Source organism: Delphinus delphis, chromosome 13 (assembly GCF_949987515.2).
Source record: "Delphinus delphis chromosome 13, mDelDel1.2, whole genome shotgun sequence".
NCBI lineage: Eukaryota > Metazoa > Chordata > Mammalia > Artiodactyla > Delphinidae > Delphinus > Delphinus delphis.
The window spans coordinates 6150282-6168167 of NC_082695.1; the positions used below are offsets into that span (position 1 = coordinate 6150282).

The 17886-nt window shown below is 51.3% G+C and overlaps 1 protein-coding gene across 1 annotated transcript in view; it reads right to left on the reverse strand.

The window, feature by feature from the left end:
- Window positions 1–803: 803 nt before the first annotated feature.
- Window positions 804–17886, reverse strand: part of DNAH10 (dynein axonemal heavy chain 10) — a 147578-nt gene continuing 130495 nt past the window's right edge. Inside the window, exons 63-79 of the mRNA XM_060027909.1 lie at window positions 15992–16271; window positions 14766–14995; window positions 13755–14028; window positions 12161–12265; window positions 11598–11752; window positions 10913–11067; window positions 9125–9308; window positions 8331–8531; window positions 7431–7640; window positions 7200–7295; window positions 6302–6473; window positions 5562–5693; window positions 5175–5386; window positions 4916–5083; window positions 2782–2962; window positions 1701–1846; window positions 804–1212 (exon numbers count right to left, since the gene is read on the reverse strand). Of these exons, the coding sequence (XP_059883892.1) occupies window positions 1066–1212; window positions 1701–1846; window positions 2782–2962; window positions 4916–5083; window positions 5175–5386; window positions 5562–5693; window positions 6302–6473; window positions 7200–7295; window positions 7431–7640; window positions 8331–8531; window positions 9125–9308; window positions 10913–11067; window positions 11598–11752; window positions 12161–12265; window positions 13755–14028; window positions 14766–14995; window positions 15992–16271 (3048 nt within the window). The 3' untranslated portion in view covers window positions 804–1065. The remainder of the gene's footprint in view (window positions 1213–1700; window positions 1847–2781; window positions 2963–4915; window positions 5084–5174; window positions 5387–5561; window positions 5694–6301; window positions 6474–7199; window positions 7296–7430; window positions 7641–8330; window positions 8532–9124; window positions 9309–10912; window positions 11068–11597; window positions 11753–12160; window positions 12266–13754; window positions 14029–14765; window positions 14996–15991; window positions 16272–17886) is intronic.

Genomic DNA, 17886 nt, shown 5'->3' on the forward strand with positions numbered 1-17886 from the left:
ACCTGCCTTCTTTCTGTTCTGTGTCTTTTATTAAACCACCCGAGGGTGGGCCTGGGTGGGGGGGGGAACAGTGGGAGGGAAAGAAATAGCGCCCGCTTCTGCCCCTCGCCCCCAGTAACCGCTGCCCTGACAGTGGGCTCACCCAGGGGTGCGTCCCGGGCTGGGGGTTCACTTCCGGAAAGATGAGTCCCCTGCCGTGTCTCACTGCCCTGAGCCATCCCTTAGAACGTTCTGCGCCTCGGAAGTTCTAGCAAAAGCCAGTTGTCCCCGTGACTGGCCTCGCCCTCGTGTCCCGCTAGCGCTCAGCTCAGCCCAGCCCCGTTCCTCCCTCGCAGGGTAAAGCCGCTCCTCGCCCCCGGCCGGGCCTGGCCGGAGTAGCCCCAGGGGCGCAGGAGGAAGGGACGCCCGGCAGCCGCCGGTCCTTCAGGTTCTTCGTCTGCACCCAACCCCTCACAGCCTCACGCAGGAATCAAAACACCAGGCTCAGCACCCTCACCCACACGCTGCCAGGCCAGCGCCCGGGGAGCCGGGCTGGAGAGTTCTGGAAGGGTGTGGGTGACTCCGGCCTCATCAGCCCAGGGACGGCGGCCCTGCTGCCTCCGCGCAGCAGCCTCGGCCTTCTACCCCGCGCCCCAGCACGCAGCCCTCGCTCCAGAGAGGCGTCTGCTGAAAGAGACCTGGACCATCAAAAAAACCACCTTTGACAATTTACGTTAGAATTCTCACTTGTGCCATCGACATGCAGGCAGTTTTGCTTAAGTGGTTCCCCTGAGAAGGAAAAGCAAACTCGACACGTCTTAAAATGCTCTTGTTGAATTTACTTTTTGAATACCACAGAATCCTTTTTTTTAAAGTTAAAAAGAATAAAACCATTCAGGTTAACTTATATGGAAAGACATATATAAATGGCTGATTTCAAATGAAAGAAAAAAATCAGTGTCAACCCCCCTCCTGCCTCGAGAGGCCCCAAGAAGTGACAGCAGATGATGCGTCTTCACGAATTCCCAGCACATCCGTTGCCGGCCACAGACTTAGAATCTCGTGCCGTTTTCTTCACCCAGAGGGTTAATCAGAATTCAGGGTGAGGCATACCCCTTGCAGGACCCAGTGAGAAATGTGCTTCGTGGTAAAGAGATCGGCTTCAAAAACCAAGCCGACCCCCATGGCGTTCCTTCTCATGGAGGTGGTGTAGACGGGCGTCCGGAAAGTGTTCTGCACGGGAAAGGGGCGTGAGGTGCCGGCGCGGGCAGAGGGGCGCGCGGGTCCCGGGGAGGGCGAAGGCTCGTCTAAGCGCTACGGGTGCGGAGGGGCCCCGCGAGGTGCCGGGCTCTGCTGACACCCATGAGAAGCGGGGTCGACCAGCAGAGCAGGCCGTCCTGCAGGGGCGCCTGCCGTCCACACCGGATGTAGCTACCTTCCGATCCACGCAATGAGCGCAGAATTTCACCAGAAGGGAGGAGTCGCTCCTCAAGCTTGCCTGGGCCACAGCCTCCAACCTTGAACCCGTGCCGCCCCCGCAAGGCTCTGCACACACGCACGCGCACGCATGCATTGTTCCCCCGGGACGTGGCTCAAAGGCTTCCCCCAGCCCTGAAAGGTTAAGAGCCCCTGTGCTAAAAGGCAAGACTCTTGGAAACCACCTGGTGTCTAACTCCAGTCAGAGGAGAAGAGGGGAAATGGGGCAGGCGTCGGCCTTTCACCTGCAGTTTGAGGCGATGGGCTTCAGTGGGGATGATCTTCACGACCGGCAGGTTGACGGCCAGCACCTTGGATTTGCTCTTGATAAGACATCCTTTTTCTACATCCCAGTCAGCGCCTTCTAGATAGAGTCCTGAGACAAAGCATCCTAGAGGCACCAGGAAGAGAGCCGCACTTAGGCGGAGGCAAGTGTCATTCTGCCCAGCATTCGGCAGCTCTAGCAGATGCGCATATGGACAAACAAAAGGGTAACTAACTGATTCTCCCTCCCCATACACAGCCCCCGCCTTTTCCCAAGAGGGGTGGCCACCATTTCTACCCCGCCCACTTTCCTTTTGTAGAGCCCAGATGGGACACCCTGGAGACCCCGTGACCCTCCATACGGCCACAGCGCCATGGAAGAGGGGTGGTCGCCTCTCCCCAGCAATGTGGCACGAAGGCCCACAGACTTAACTGGCCTCGGGCCCCAGAGTCAGCTGGCACCATGGCCACCCCAACACTGCCGGTCCCTCTGAGACCTCGCTGGCCTTCTACAAAGAGGACTGAGCGCTCCACAATGTTCACCATAAACCCCCTCTCCCTAAGCTAGCTGAAGAGGGCTTTTGTGCTTGCAGCGAGATGTCCTCTAAGACACGACCCCCCGGGAAACCACAGTTTCCAGCCGCAGTTCACACAGCCAGTCACCAGTGTCTGAGGGACTTGACGTTATAGCACAGTTGAACGGTTCCCACCTGGCCCATCCTGCTCTCTGGCTACCATGCCCCCGGGCCCTCATGGGTTCCAGGGAAGCCACCTGGCGATCCAGTTCTTTCTAACCTAGTAGCCCATTTCCCACAGACAAGCTGGGCGAGTGTGGCTCAGCTCTCCCCTGACGTCAGCCCACGTCTCAATGGAAAAACTGGAAAAGAAACACCTGGACTCACCCTCAGAGACGTCAAGCCCCACGTGGACAGCACACAAACATGGCCAGTATTTGCAGCAGTCTGACTTTCCGGGCCCACACTGTGCTCAGCCCTTCTGAGGGTAGCTTGGGGAGGGAGACCCTACGTGAGAGGCCGTGAATCCGCAGGGAGCTGGCCGTACCTTGTCCCGCCCGCTCATTCACTTCGTCTGCATCTTGGAACTTGGTCACTTGCGTGAACAAGGTGGAACGGTCCAGCGGCCAGCCGTTCCTCCGGCAGGTGGCCTGCACCAGGGCCGTGAGGTAGGATTCTGGGATGTGCAGCCCCGAGAGCCACATCACACTGGGTTCACTCTCAGTGACCTGGAGAGAGAAGGCAGCTGGTGAGAGCCTGGGGCTGCCATCCAATGCCGGGGTCAAAGCTGACAGAAGATGTAGTTCACATTAGGAGCAGGAAGATGGTGTTGGGACAACTGGCAGCCCACTGGGAAAAACAAGCGGGATCACCAAACTCCAGGTGCAGCCAAGATTTAAATATAGAAAATACACCACATGCAGACTCAGCGCTTCCACTGCAGGGGGCGCAGGTTCGATCCCTGGTCGGGGAACTAGGATCCCGCATGCCACGCAGCGCGGCCAAAAAAATAAAAACAAAACTAAACTAAATAAATAAACCACAAAAGTACAAATCAAATCTCCAGTGAATGTTTTCAGAATCTTGGAGTGGAGAATACAAAACCCAGAAGCCATAAAAGAAAAGACTGATCTATTTGACTACATTAAAATGTAAAACTTTCCTATGGAAAAAATACCACAGAATCAAAAAGCTTAAGGCAAGCTGGGGAAATATCTGTAACACCAGCAGACAAAAGACTTAATTCCCTTGATGTACAAAGAGCTCTTAAAAACCAATTTTAGAAGGTGGAGAATTTGAGGGGCTCCCCTGGTGGCGCAGTGGTTAAGAATCTGCCTGCCAATGCAGGGGACACGGGTTTGATCCCACGGGAAGATCCCACATGCCGCGGAGCAACTAAGCCACAACTACTGAAGCCCGCGCGCCTAGAGCCCATGCTCTGCGACAAGAGAAGCCACCGGAGAAGCCTGAGCACCGCAACGAAGAGTAGCCCCCGCTCACCGCAACTAGACAAAGCCCCCGCACAGCAACGAAGACCCAACGCAGCCAAAAATAAATAATTTTTTTAAAAAATGGTGGAGAACTTGATAAAAATGAAATCAAGATACAAAGACAGTTCACAGAAAAACACAAAATGTCTATAAACGTGTCAAATACACTCAGCCTCACCATAATTAAAGAAATACACAACCAACATAGTTGATGTTACTTTTTGCCTATGAAGGAGAAAAAGATCCAAAGTATTAAGAACACACCATGTTGCAGAGAGGTGAGGAAATAATCATTCTCGTACGCTGTGGTTTCAAGTTCTCTAGAAAACCATCTGACAAGAGCTGTCAGAATTTAAAATGCACACACTCGGATCCAACTCTTCCATTGTACCCATGGAATATACTCATATGAGTCTCCAAAGGCATGTGCACCAGAATGTTGTTCGTACTAGCAAAACAAAAAATCCAAAAAGAGAACAAAAAACCAATGGTAACCACCTAAACATCCATCAGGGGAAAGGATACGGGATGTCTGTGAGACGGAGTAGCCTAGAAGGAATGACGTCTAGATGTACTTAGATGGAACAATTGCCAAGACAGACTCTTGGATGGATAAATCAAGTTGGGCATAGTATGCTTCAAAGTCTTTCTTTTTTTAATATATTTATTTTATTTATTTATTTTTGGCTGGGTTGGGTCTTCGTTGCTGTGCGTGAGCTTTCTCTATCTGCGGCGAGCAGGGGCTACTCTTCCTTGCGGTGGCTTCTCTTTGTTGGGGAGCACGGGCTCTAGGCGTGCAGGCTTCGGTTGTTGCGGCACGTGGGCTCAGTAGTTGTGGCTCGAGGGCTCTAGAGAGCAGACTCAGTAGTTGTGGCGCACGGACTTAGCTGCTCCGCGGCACGTGGGATCTTCCCGGACCAGGGCTTGAACCCGTGTCCCCCGCATTGGCAGGCGGATCCTTAACCACTGCGCCACCAGGGAAGCCCCCGAGGAAGGGAGGAAGGAAGGGAGGGGGGAAGGGAGAAAAGGAAAAAAAAACAGATACGCTTGCAGAGTCCGAGACCATTTCCAGAGCACCCAGTCAGCTCCTGACAGAGGTACCACTGGGGAGGGGAGAAGGAGTCGGGAAGTGGTTTGAGGGGGTCCAGGCCAAGCCTTGAACCAGCAAGCAGACCGCTGCCTCTCACTCACCCACGTCGTGTACTGGCTGAACCTCCGCAGGAAGTAGGGCATCCAGTTTCCGAGGGACTTTAAGGTGTCAGGGGCAAGCTTTCTCCAGATATTAGGGATTTGCCCAAGAAAGAGGGACCTGGCTACATCATCTAATTCACTGCTCATCCCAACTTCTCCAGCCAAGGCCTGTTTATAGAATCAAGAGCAGTCAGGCAAGACTAGCGGAAAACCCAGCACTCCACCGAGGCAGGAATTTGCACTCGAGGAACAGGCTTACCCTCTGAAGTTCAGCCAGGGACGTGGACATCCGTATGACAAGCTTGTTGAAGCGCTGCAGCTCCTGCAGGAGCACCACTGAGGTAGGGGAGGCGACCGTCCCCAGCTGCTTCCTGACCAGGTCCAAGTCAAAGACTTTGGGCATCTTGTTTGCTATGTCCTTGGCCACATGGCCAGTGTAATCATCTCGGCTGATGGCGGTGCTGCATTCCCCTGAAATCAGGACACTTTTCAGAGAGAGCAAGGCATCTGAGCACAGGACTGGGGTGCCTTCTGGCTCTCAGAAGGGCACCAACGGTACGGAAGCTATCAGAACCCGAAGCAGCACTTTGCGCCAATGCCCTTTGTCCCCAGTCCGATGGGCACAGTCCTCTGCAGGGGACTTTACCCGTCTGAGGCTGCAGCTCCAGCAGGTGAGACCACATGTCTCGAGCTGCCTGAGTGTAATATCCAGTCTCAGCGTTGAGGTGCAGCCCAAACACTTCAGGCGTGTTGGCCAGAGGGAGGGCCTCGATGGCTTCTGTAATGGGAGAGAACAGCGGCTGCACTGCCATGCCACCTCCGATTCCCGAGGGCCCACAGCCTCGACGTCCCCACACACGCGAGCCCACGTTCCACCTCCGAGAGGGTGACGTGCTTTTAAAATAAGAATTCTACACCGCCATGCCCAATACAGGCCTGTGTGCATCTTTTTTTTTTTTTTTTTTTTTGCCATGCCTCGTGGCTTGCGGGATCTCAATTCCCCAACCAGAGATCAAACCCAGGCCCACAGCAGTGAAAGTGCAGAGCCCTAACCACTGGGCCACCAGGGAACTTCCTCTACGTGTATCTTTTATGAAAATGGCTCAGTGACTTTCCCAGGGGCCACTCTGCCCTTCCAGGGAGACTCTGATATATTTACCATCATTCCAGGACAGGAAGTCTGAACTAACTCCATCAGCTCTGAGGCTAGGAAGAGCCCACTGGGCCCCGCTAAAAGGCATAAGAAACCACCCCGAGCCGTCAAAGAGTCCCACCAGGGAAGGGGTCAGAAGCATCAAGCCAACCACAGAAACCAGAAGAGCTGAAATGTACGGGCTCCCTTAGAATAAAACGTCTACATACTTCCTGATGGCTGAGAAATCTCACCAACAAATTTTTCCTTGACATCCCCCGTGGGGATTTTGTAGTCCACTTCCTTGTTCCGGAAAAAGTGGAATGGCTGGAAAGTATCGAAAAGGAAGTCCCCCAGGTATTCATCCATGTAGATGGTCAGGATGCGCCGGTCAAAGCTGTCGATGGCCCGTCCTCCGTACATGACCTGACATGACAGGGAGTGAGAGCCGGCCGGGACCCGGAACCTACGGGGTGGGCCCTGAGGCCCCGGGCCCAGCGGACAGTCCAGGGTCAAGCCTGGATGCGCCCTTAGAGAGACTCCTGCCGCCCGGCCACTGTACAGCTCAAACCGTGCTGACTTGCACAGGCTTCAGGCCACTCTATACAAGAGGGCTCGTGTGCAGACTCATAGAGCCCAAGGTGATAGCAGTCCTCATGAAATGCTGGGAGCCAGTGTGCAACTGGCCAACTCCCCAAAACACAGCGAACGAGCAAACAAAACAACCCAAGGAGCCAGCAGCCGCTTTTGTCTTTGGAACAGCGATGTCTCTGTTTGAGCCACACACAGGCCTCCGGGGAAGCTTTCCCACGAGCGCTGTATAAGGCCGTGGCCTCCAGAGTGGACCTCCAGGCCCACCGAACAGAAGCAGGGCTCCCATGACGTGCCTGAGGCATCCTCAGCGAGGAACAGGAGTCCCCAGGGTGATGAGTCCAAACGCCCAGGTGACGGTTGCTCACTTAGGACAAAGAATAACAGGGTGACGAACCGGGGCGCGAGGGGGTGGTGTTTCACAGAGACCCAGGGGCCTTCAGCTGATGGGCAGCAGCAAGAGGGGAGTCCCAGAAGACTCGGGGGCCATGGACCAGGGGCACCAGGCCACAGCCCAGCCTGCCCCAGGGGGCCTGCAGCAGGTGCCCAGGATGCTCCTACCTCCCCGATTAGGTACTTGAGGCTGCCCCACGGGATCCGAGGGTCGTGCTGCCGGAAAGCTTTTGTTAAGTATGTGTTCAGAATTTCCATGCAGACCTGCAAAGAGGAGGAACGGGCCTGGGTAACCGAAAACCCATAAAGTCATTCACGTTCTGACTGTTTTCTGAAAACGTGGGCAGGAACAACGAAGGAAGGAGTGTCCCCCGGGAGAGGCAGTAGCCGCCTCTTCACCTGGAAGTCAGACTCGTTGAAGTCGTAGTACACGTTCCACCCGATCTTCCCGAACTTTCTCCTCTCCTGCACCACAGCATGGAAGAACGCCAACACGTAGACCAGGGACTTGAAAGCAGGGTGTGGACACTGGTCCAGCTTCTCAGGAGAGATCTTGAAGTACGTGGCTCTCATGTTGAGTTTCAGCCCGTTGGGTGGCTCGGTGACAACCTGTTGGAGGCAAAGACCGATGGTGACGGAAACCCCAGGCCCCCGAGCAGGGCTCTGAAGGGTGTGCAGACTGCAGTCGTCTTGGCTTTTCCCTCCGTCCTTGCAAAGCTATCTTCCCTATTCCCAAGGGCCCACGTGAATGAGTTAAAAACGAGACGTTGTTCCAGCTCTGCCCTGACGCATCGAATGACCCCAGGAAGGCTCTTTTAACCTCCTCTGATCCATGGGGTCCTCAAGGGTAAAACAGAAGTAGTTAAGCTTTTCCCTCTCCCTGTCCTGGAGGAAGAGAGAGATGATGAAACCATTCCCCAAAATGTTCCCAGAGACTAAATTAAACAGGGCAGGTAAACTCCTTGAAACTTACACACACAAGCACTCACTCCAGTTCTGCGGGCTGTGGGAGGGCCGATCATTAGAGTTAAAAAGGATAAATGTGAAGTCCATGAAAACTAACCCAGAAATTGTTTTGAGGACATGCAGAAGTGATAAAGATGGGCCTGGGAGTCAACACTGTCACCCGATAATTGTCACCCTATCCGGACAGTGCTTACCTCTGAAGGGAGAGGGAGAAATGGAACTGGGAAAGGCGGGGGTGTCCAACTCTATCCTAAACACACACATGCACACAGCAAAACGGGAGTGAGGTAAGGAACCGAGCCGTGGGCACGTCTGTCTGTCCTGCTGCCACACCTTCAAGGACTTCTGCAGGATCCCGATGGGGAAGCCCTCGGTGGGGTCCGTGGTGAGCCACAGGCGGAAGTCGGGGTGGGGCTTGGTGACCCTCTCCAGGGACTTCTCCAGATCCTTCAGCCACTGGACCAGGAGATGGCAGTTCTGCAGCATCAGCCACTGCCCTCGAGCCACCGCCATCTCCAGCAGCTGTAGGGCCACCTGCTCCGACAGAGAAAGAAAGGAAGCGTCGGCGTCCCACTGCCACACCACCCTGTGCTCTCCCAGAGACCCGCTGCAAGCACCAGGAAACTACTGGCCACTGCAGCAGAAGCCACAGAGGAGCCAGCGGTCCCGGAGCCACAGAGGGAGCCTTTGAAGAAGCAACCCTTTAGACTTCCCGCGGGGCCACCGGGGTCCGCTGGGCTGCACTCATTGGCCTCCCTCAGCCCCCAGAGCTCCAACCTCGGACTCAGTGGCACCTGCCCCCTGACCAGTTGGCCTTGCCACTGGGGCAGTGACAGCCCTGATCCGAAACGCGGCTCTTGCAAGGGCTGAGGGAGATAAAGACTGGACGTGAAAGGGCTTTGGAAACAGCAGAACACACCGACGGTACCAGGCTGGGCAATCACAGCAGGTTAGCTCCAGAACTATCCTACTGTTCACACTGTCATCGCTGTGACGTGTGATTACTGCTCCGTAGACCGGAAATGCATGGCACTCGTGGGGGGGGGCAAACATTCGTTAATTCATTCCTAACAGGGGCCGGTGACCTCACCCACGTTTAGGGCTTGTTCCCTCCAACAACAATTTACCTTTTCTTGACCTTGACCCATGGCAAGGAATTTGAGGCGGTTCCCTCCAAAACCGCTGTGCTCGGCTAATTTCATAAGGTCACTGGCAGGGTCAGAGCCAGGACTCAGGATAAACACAATGGGCGAGTTGGGTGTGCTCTGCTCAAAGATGGCTTCAAAGCTGATCACCGGAGGCTGCACGTACCTGGGGAAAGAAACACGACTGGAAAACGCGCCCGGGAGGACAGCGCCAGGCAGGGGCCGGCCAGTCCGACCAGCACTCTTCCTCCCAGTGTCCAGAACCTTCTGACTGTCCCTCTGGTATGGCTCTTTGCTCAGCCTTCCTTGTTTTGGAATCCAGGTTTTACACACATCTCGTTCACTGGATGGTAATAAGCTCCTGGGTGATGGGGACCTCTCCACACAGCCCAGTACATCCGGGTTGGGTGGTTCAGGAGACTTGTACTGAGCTGCATGCCTCCTGACAAGCCGGCCTTCCAGGTGCACGTGCCCTGGGCACCGAACCCAGAGGTCCCACACCGGCGGCTCCACAGGCGTGTCCTGAACGGCCTGCATCTCGAGATTTTTACAAAGTTAGTTGCCAGCACATAACGATTGGGAGATTTCATGTAGAGATCCAAATTTCTAGTTTCCATTGAAGAGTCAGAGATCTGAGTCCCCGCCGCCACCTGGCATCAGTCAGCAGGAGTTCAGGGGCTGCTGGCCAGGGCTTGACCTCTCCAGTGGGCCCGAGTCCTCATCCAGCCACGCCCAGTCCTCTCCATCACCCGCCGGCCGTGGAGGCAGATTTGAGTTTGTCACCCTAAGTTACCCATCCGGCCTCGCCCTCGATTCCAGAGCTACCAATACGGGAGCCATGAGGCACGTGTGGCTACTGAGCAGTTGAAGTGTGGCGAGTGCAAACTGAGATGAGCTGTACGTGTGAATTCACACAGGATTTTAAAGCCTTGGCATCAAAAAAATATGCCAAATATCTCAATCCATTACATGCTGAGATAGTATTTTAATATTTGAGTTAAATATAATTAACTATTAATACATATTATTTATATGATATGATGTATTAATATATATAATATAACTTATGATGATTGTTATTAAAATTAATTTTGACTGTTTCCTTTTTTATAAATTTACTTTTTTCATTGACGTATAGTTGATTTACAATGTTGTGTTAGTTTCAGGTGTACAGCAAAGTGATTCAGTTATAATATAAATATATATTCTTTTTCAGATTCTTTTCCCATCTAGGTTATTACAAAATATTGAGTAGAGTTCCCTGTGCTATACAGTAGGTCCTTGTTGTTTATCTATTTTATATATAGTGGTGTGTATATTTTACTCCCAAATTCCTAATATATCCCTCCCCCTCCCCTTTCCCCTTTGGTAACCATAAATTGGTTTGCTATGTCTGTGAGTCTGTTTCTGTTTTGTAAATAAGTTCATTTGTATCATTTAATAATTAAATACAGTTACTTATTATTAGTAAATATTATATATATAATATATTGTTATATATTAATATATTATATTTTATATGCTTATGATAACTGTTATTAAAATTAATTTCACCTGCTTCTTTTTGAATGTGGCTACCAGAAGACTTGAAATGACATATGTCACTCACACTGTATTTTTCTTAAACAGCGCTGCTCTAGAGTGGCTACCGAATCATGCTCAAAGGCAGTCCCCTCTGGCCACCCACTGCCATCCGTGAGTCCAGGAAGGGGTGACATTAGATATTCTACCCCACAGAAAGGGCCAAGCAAACACAAACAGCTCACTTACTTCTCTCCCACTGTTACAGTCACGTAGTCAGTCACGGCCCGATATACCCGATCCACACGGAAACAGCGCAAAATAAGCAACTTCTGGAAAGGGGTGATGTTGTCATCATAACCCAGGGGGAATGGAAACTGCTCAAGTGAATCCAGGTCATACCACTGGGAAAAGCAAAGAACATCCATGCTGGCGTCAACTGAGAAATGATATAGGCCCCCCTTTTTATGTGAAGGTCCCAAGAGCCCCTGTAAAGGGATGAAATCGACAGGCCACGTCTAGTCAGATCTGTCATTTTCTACCCCCCAAACTCTGAACTTTAGGAAGGGATGGACTGAGCCTTATGGACTGTTGAATTCCCACTGCCCATCAAGGGACGTGGTCCAGCCACAGATGCTCAAAGTTTCTTGAATGGATGGATGAATGGATGGACAGATAGAGGCAGATGGACAGATGGTTGGATGGACAAATGGATGGATGGACAGATGGAGAGATAGATAGATAGTTCTCCCGCAAAACTAGCTGAACTAGATAAAGGAGAATTCCATCCAGGGAGTTAGAGGGCGTTGGCTACACTCTGCACGAGCCACTCAGAGGCAGATCTTCAAACTCATGGGGAGTTAGGCTACAGATTGAGTGTGGAGATGACTGACATGCGGGGAAGGGAAGGAGGAGAAAGAGGACACTTGCTCACCTCCTGCCAGACAGTCAGATGTTTCTCCACATCATCAGGAAGAGTCCCAAAGTTGTCTGGAAACATCTCTGATAAAAGAATGATATCTTCCCATCCCTGGTCGGACAACCAAGCACAGGGTTTTCTCCGTTTGCTTTTCTCCAGGGAAATGTTTCCTAATCACAACAGGATAAGAGAAGTAAACAGCCGACACCAACACACGGGGAAGAGTAAGCAACTCCATTCCTGGGCTTCCCTCACTTTGGGGAAAATCCACTTCTCAAAAGGGGGCTGGAAAGAGAAGAGGGTTAGGCTTCCCCTGTCACCATCCGTAACTCCAGCCAGGAAGCTCGGCGTGGCTTCCAGCCTCGGGGCAGCCTTAAGGCAGAGGCTGGCTGCTCTGAGTTAACTCGAACTATCTCTGAGGCTGGAACTGTCAACTGAGGTATTTACTAAAGCGGTGCTATTGGAAGCCAAGTTTTAAGGAAGGCAAATTTCTGCTGTTGTTTTGGTGAACAAACTCATACACATGTGCAACGTGGGTCCAGGGAGTCGGGAAGCATGAAACGAGGCAAATTCGTTACCTTTTAAGAAGAAATCTAATTCTTCCTGGGGGACTCTCCCCTCTGCTTGTTCTATCTTGATAGTCATATTGAAAGAAAAAAGTAACTTGTGCCTCTCAAACAACCCTGAAGAGAAACAACAGATGGGTCTGGATAAAACAAATGCATTTAAACCCAGGGTTTCTCATGCACACCACGCTTAAATTTCAGAGAAATGAACTGAAGCACCTCAACTGCACAGTCAGTTGCATTTAGCCATCTTTGCATTTGGTGTCCGTGAACACCTGCAAAAACTATGAGCTCAACTGACACGTCATGCCCACAAGTGCAACGGGCAGTGACCCTCACTCGTACGCATCTGCAATGGTCACGTCTCCGGGCGGCACTTACCACGCCCTCGTGGGAAGAGGAGGCGGGGTGCCCCCCCCAGCAGATGAAGGACCGTATGATGGAGGTTCAGAGCCACCTCCTGAATGAAGTGCTGGTCATTTGCCGGACTCAAAGCAAAAGTTCTTACAGTGGAGAAGAGGTATTAACAAACTTTCTATAAAGGGCCAGAGAGTAAATCGACTCGGCTTTGCAGACTAGACAGTCTCTGTCATAACTACTCAACTCTGCCATTGTACTGTGAAAGCCGCCATGGACGATCTGTACAGAAGCGGGTGTGGCTGTGTGCCAAGATAACTTTATTTACAGAAGCAGGCGGTGGGACGGATCTGGCCAATCTCTGTTGCAGAGTAAGCCCATTCCATCAACACACTCTATGGATAGGAAGACGCAAAACATTAGAGTTCTTTTTTTTTTTCTAACGGAAAAAAAAAAACCACGTAAGTCAAAATGTGTGATGTGAATTCTATCTTATACGTGTTAGAAGGGTTGGTTACTTAAGTGAGCCCTATAGGACAGCCCTCAACCTGTTTCCTGCCCTACACAATTTTGAGCTGTGTCCCCCTCAAAATCTATAAGTTGACACTTTAATACCCAGTACCTCAGAGCTGGAGACAGGGCCTCTAAGAGGTGATTAGGTTACTCAGCATAAACAAGAACGAAATCATGCCACTTGCAGCGACATGGATGGACCTAGAGATTGTCATACTGAGTGAAGTAAGTCAGACAGAGAAAGACAAGTATCATATGATATCGCTTATATGTGGAATCTAAAAAAAAAATGGTACAAATGAACCTGTTTACAAAACAGAAATAGAGTCACAGATGTAGAAAATAAACTCACGGTTACCAAGGGGGAAAGGGCAGGAGGAGGGATAAATTGGGAGATTGGGATTGACATATACACACGACTGTATATAAAATAGATAACTGACAAGAGCCTGCTGTATAGCACAGGGATCTCTGCTTAATACTCTGTAATGAATCTAAAAAAGAGTGGATGTATGTATATGCATAACTGATTCACTTTGCTGTACACCTGAAACTAACACAACATTGTAAATCAATTATACGCCAATACAAATTAATTTAAAAAAATAAAATGAGGCTGTTAGGGAGGGCCCCCATGCAATCCCAACTGGTGTCCTTATAAGAAGAGGAAATTTGGACACACGGACAGAAGCGCACAGAGTGCATCGGTCCTAAATCGGTGCGAACAGGTGCTCACCTGTGCAGCCATAGTTATAGATGTTGAAGGTCAGCGTGTCCATGATGTTCCTTAATCGCTTCAGAAGAATGGAGTCAGGCAGCGACTTCTTGAGTGACAAGCGGAAGACCTCCAGGAAGGAGATCAGGGAGTGCTGGTACATGGAGCTCACCAGGGCCATCTCCGACAGCGCAAAGAACAGGATGGCTCCCCTCCGGGCGGCCGGCCGGTAGCCATCCCGCAGCCTGTCGATGTCCAGGGCTGTCTTCTCCGCCAGCTTGAGCTTCTCTGATACCTGAAGAAGAGGCGCACGTTGCCACTTACAGCCGAAACCAGGAAGACATACGAAACAGGCGAGAAAGTAAGAAGGCGGGGGAGGGGGGCAGCCAAGAAAGCCATGCAGCGCTCACAGGAAGGGCCCCCAGCCTCTCGCGAGATGTGGTATATATTTGTGGCTCGACCCCCCGCTGCCCCCGTGCCCCCTTCTTCTAGTAACAGTCCCTGAGTTTGATCTAGAGACCTACAGTTTCCTCCTTTCATTCATATGTGGGGCTCAAGCCCGAGGCCAGGAGGGGAGCGGGTGAGTGAGGTCCAGAGAATCCACACTTGGCATCCCCAGCCCATGGGAGTGGTCTGGGGTGAGCACGTGACTTCAGTGACAGGAAAAGATTCTCATTCTTCTCTTTTGGACTTGAACCTCAGTGGACATGAAGCCAGACCCAGCTTGTGACCATGAGCGGAGCTTGGCTCCACAGGGAGGCAGAGAATGAAGCCAACACAGCAGAAGGTCCAGAAATGGAGAGAAACTGAGCCCTGGATGATATGCTTGGAGTCCTGGATCCAGCCCTGCCTGAAGCCATCCCTCGACTTTTCTGTTTTCTAGGCCGATCAATTCCCTTTGGACTTGAGGCACGTAGGGCCAGATTTTCTATCGCTCTCAATTAAGAGAGGCTGACTGGGTGCACAGGGGTCCCTGGGAACATCTCTGGGACTCCGTAGCAGGATCGATACACTTTTCCACACAGTTCATACCTCCATGGCTTTGGACTTGGTCTCCTCCAGGGTCTGCACCAGCTCCACATTGTCCAGCATGTTCCCCGTGGAGGTGGCCAGTTCCCGGAGGAGGGAGTCCTCCAAGCCCTTCAGCAGGTTCTTGTTCTCACTCGTCTCCTGGATGAGATGCTCTCTCTGCTCTTCCAGCTCTCGCCTCTCGAAGGCCACCAGCACGCTCAGCAGCTGGTCCTCCAGGCCTTTCAGTGTGACTGTGGGGGGACGAGGGAGGCCCTCACCACCACGTCCCCCTGCCAGGCTGCTCACCATCTCGTCTCCCCCGCACAGCAGTGCCTGGGGCAAGTGGAGGGTGGGCCCGGCATCCCAGGAACACGAGGACTCACTCTCCCACCAATGCCATTCTAAAGCCCCAGGTGACAAATATGGGACAGAGCGAAACAGAGATGCTGTTACCTGGAGTAATGGACAGCAAGTGTGAAGATGCACTAAAATCAAATCCAGGGCTCCCACATCTTGGGGGACCCTCGTTAGATATCTGGGTTTATACCCAAACTTTTTTTTTTTTTTTTTAAGCCACGCGGCTTACGGGATCTTAGTTCCCTAACCAGGGATCGAACCCAGGCCCTTGGCAGTGAAAGCACGGAGTCCTAACCACTGGACCACCAGGGAGCTTCCTAACGCGTACTGAAACCTGATTAACCTACCTAGGAACCCGTGTGACTACCCTAGAAAATGTGGGAAGTTCATTCAAGTTCATAACGGAATTCAATTGAGAGGAAGAGGGAAATCCAAAATCATACTGTGTATTTAGATGCACAAATACAGTATAACTTCCTGCTGCGGCAGAAAGGGGTCTCGCCTCGCTCCGAGGGTGAATGTCTGAGCCCCGTGGTCCAGACTCAGCACATCTCAAGACACATAACTCATTGCCTTCTAAAGGCCCCCAAACCTTTTGGTGTTGCTTCCTCATTAAGAACTGATTGGTTGGGACTTCCCTGGGGGTCCAGTGGTTAAGACTCCGAACTCCCAATGCAGGAGGCATGGGTTCGATCCCTGGCAGGGGAACTAAGATCCCGCATGCCGCACGGTGAAGCCTCAAGAAGCAAACCAAAAGGAACTGATTGGTTGACTATGAAAGCTGTGACTCTGAGAATGATTCACCGAATGAAGTGACGTCCCTTGAGAGCCCTGAGCTCAGACTGTGGTCTCCACCTGAAATTCGGCACTGCGGCTCTGTACGTGCTTACCAGTATAATTGATCACCATGGCTTTCCCAAACACGGATGGGCCGTATCTGGGGTTGGCCAGCTTGGTGTTCAGATACAGCCTGAAATTCGAATCATAGCCCACTTCCTTGTCTCCCAGTATGATAAACTGCCGTCCTTGGGAGACCTTGATGTTTTTTTCTAAGACGTTATCAATCACAGGGTCGATGTACTCATCCACATCGTGGAACAGGAAAGGCGTCCCGTACTTTATAGATATCTCCAGCTGCTTGAGGAAGTCGGGGTCATTGAAGGAAGCCACCTGGAAGGGAGGGGAGGCAGATGCTAAAAATCAGCTCACTCGCCAAATTCAAGGGGAAAAGAATCCTTGGAGGTGGCAGGGGACATGTCAGCACCTTGAAGGGAGGCAGAGGGGAAAACACAGAACAGGGAGAGAAGCAGGGCACGTAACCTGCATAAACCATGAGGTTCAGGCTCTGAGCAGCCTCTCGTTCAAAAAGCACAGGTCAGCAGCCAAAAGGGATTAGGAGAGAATCTCTTCACATCTCTCAGAAGACCTCAAAAAGGATCCAAACACAGAGTCCACACAAAAAAAAAAAAAAAAAATTCACTCCCCTCCAAACCTTAGGCTTGCTTTCTTATCTCTTTTCTCAAAACATCTGTAAAAATTCTTCCTCTCTTCCAGCCCCTGGGACCTCCTCTTCCCTTCCTCTCCACCCTCTTTTATTACATTGATGTACTTAGCCACTCACCCCATAAGTTGAACCCTCCCTCTTTAAGAGATAGGATGGGGATAGGAGTAGGATGGGGGGCTAGGAGAGGTCTGGCAATTCCAGAACTCTCTGGAAGGCTCAGGGAAGAGGGACATCAAGGAATATTCCTGCACTGATGATATCTGTCCCACTACAGTTCTATGTGAATTTTGGGAGTGGATGTCCCCCCGCCCCGACCTTGGGATGCTTCCCCTACCTGCATGTACATACCCGGAAGCAAGGACCAGAAAAAACAAGGAAAAGATAAAAATGGAAAAACATGAATTGTTAATTATTTCAGTAAAAGGTAACTGGGCCCCCAGCAATTTCACCCCCAAAAATTAAAAACACACGCCCACAAAAAACTTGCACATGAATGTTCACAGCAGCACTGTTCATGACAGCCAAAAAGCAGAAACAACCCAAATGTCCATCAACTGATATGCAGGTAAACAGACTGTGGTCCATCCATCCATGCAACACACTATTATTTAGCCATAAGAAGGAATGAAGTCCTGATACCTGCTACAATATGTGTTGATTAAGCATTTGGAAACAATGTGATTACTACTGTACTCAATACATATCTTTGAGACAGAATGTGTCCCACAAACGTTTATCGAGGCCCGTGTTAGATGCTGGGTTCTGCTGAGCCCTGGAATTGAACGAAGCCTTTGAAAACGCTGGATTCGCTAAGCAGGGAAAATGTATTTTGAAAACATGATGCTAAGTGAAAGAAGCCAGTCGCAAAAGGCCACATACTGTACAATCGCACTCATACTTCATGTCCAGCACAGGCAGATCTATAGAGACAGAAAATATATTAGCGGTTGTCAGAGGCTGGGGGTTAGGGGCAGGAGGGGAAATGGATGTTCTGGGGTGGTGATGTCTAAAGGATACAGCATTTTTGGAGGAGGGTGATAAAAACTGATCCTGGTGATTGCTACACAACTCAATGTATAATATACTAAAAGCTACTGAACTGTATTCTTCAAACGGATGGATTGTACGGTAGATGAATTATATCTCAATCAAGCCCCTCCCCTGCCCTCCAAAAAGAAAGTGACCGAGCATCTGAGGCCACTTGGCTCTGCACTGAGTAGGGGGGACGCAAAGACGAACACAGCACCGTCTTTGCCTTCACGTGACCCACAGGGCAATGAA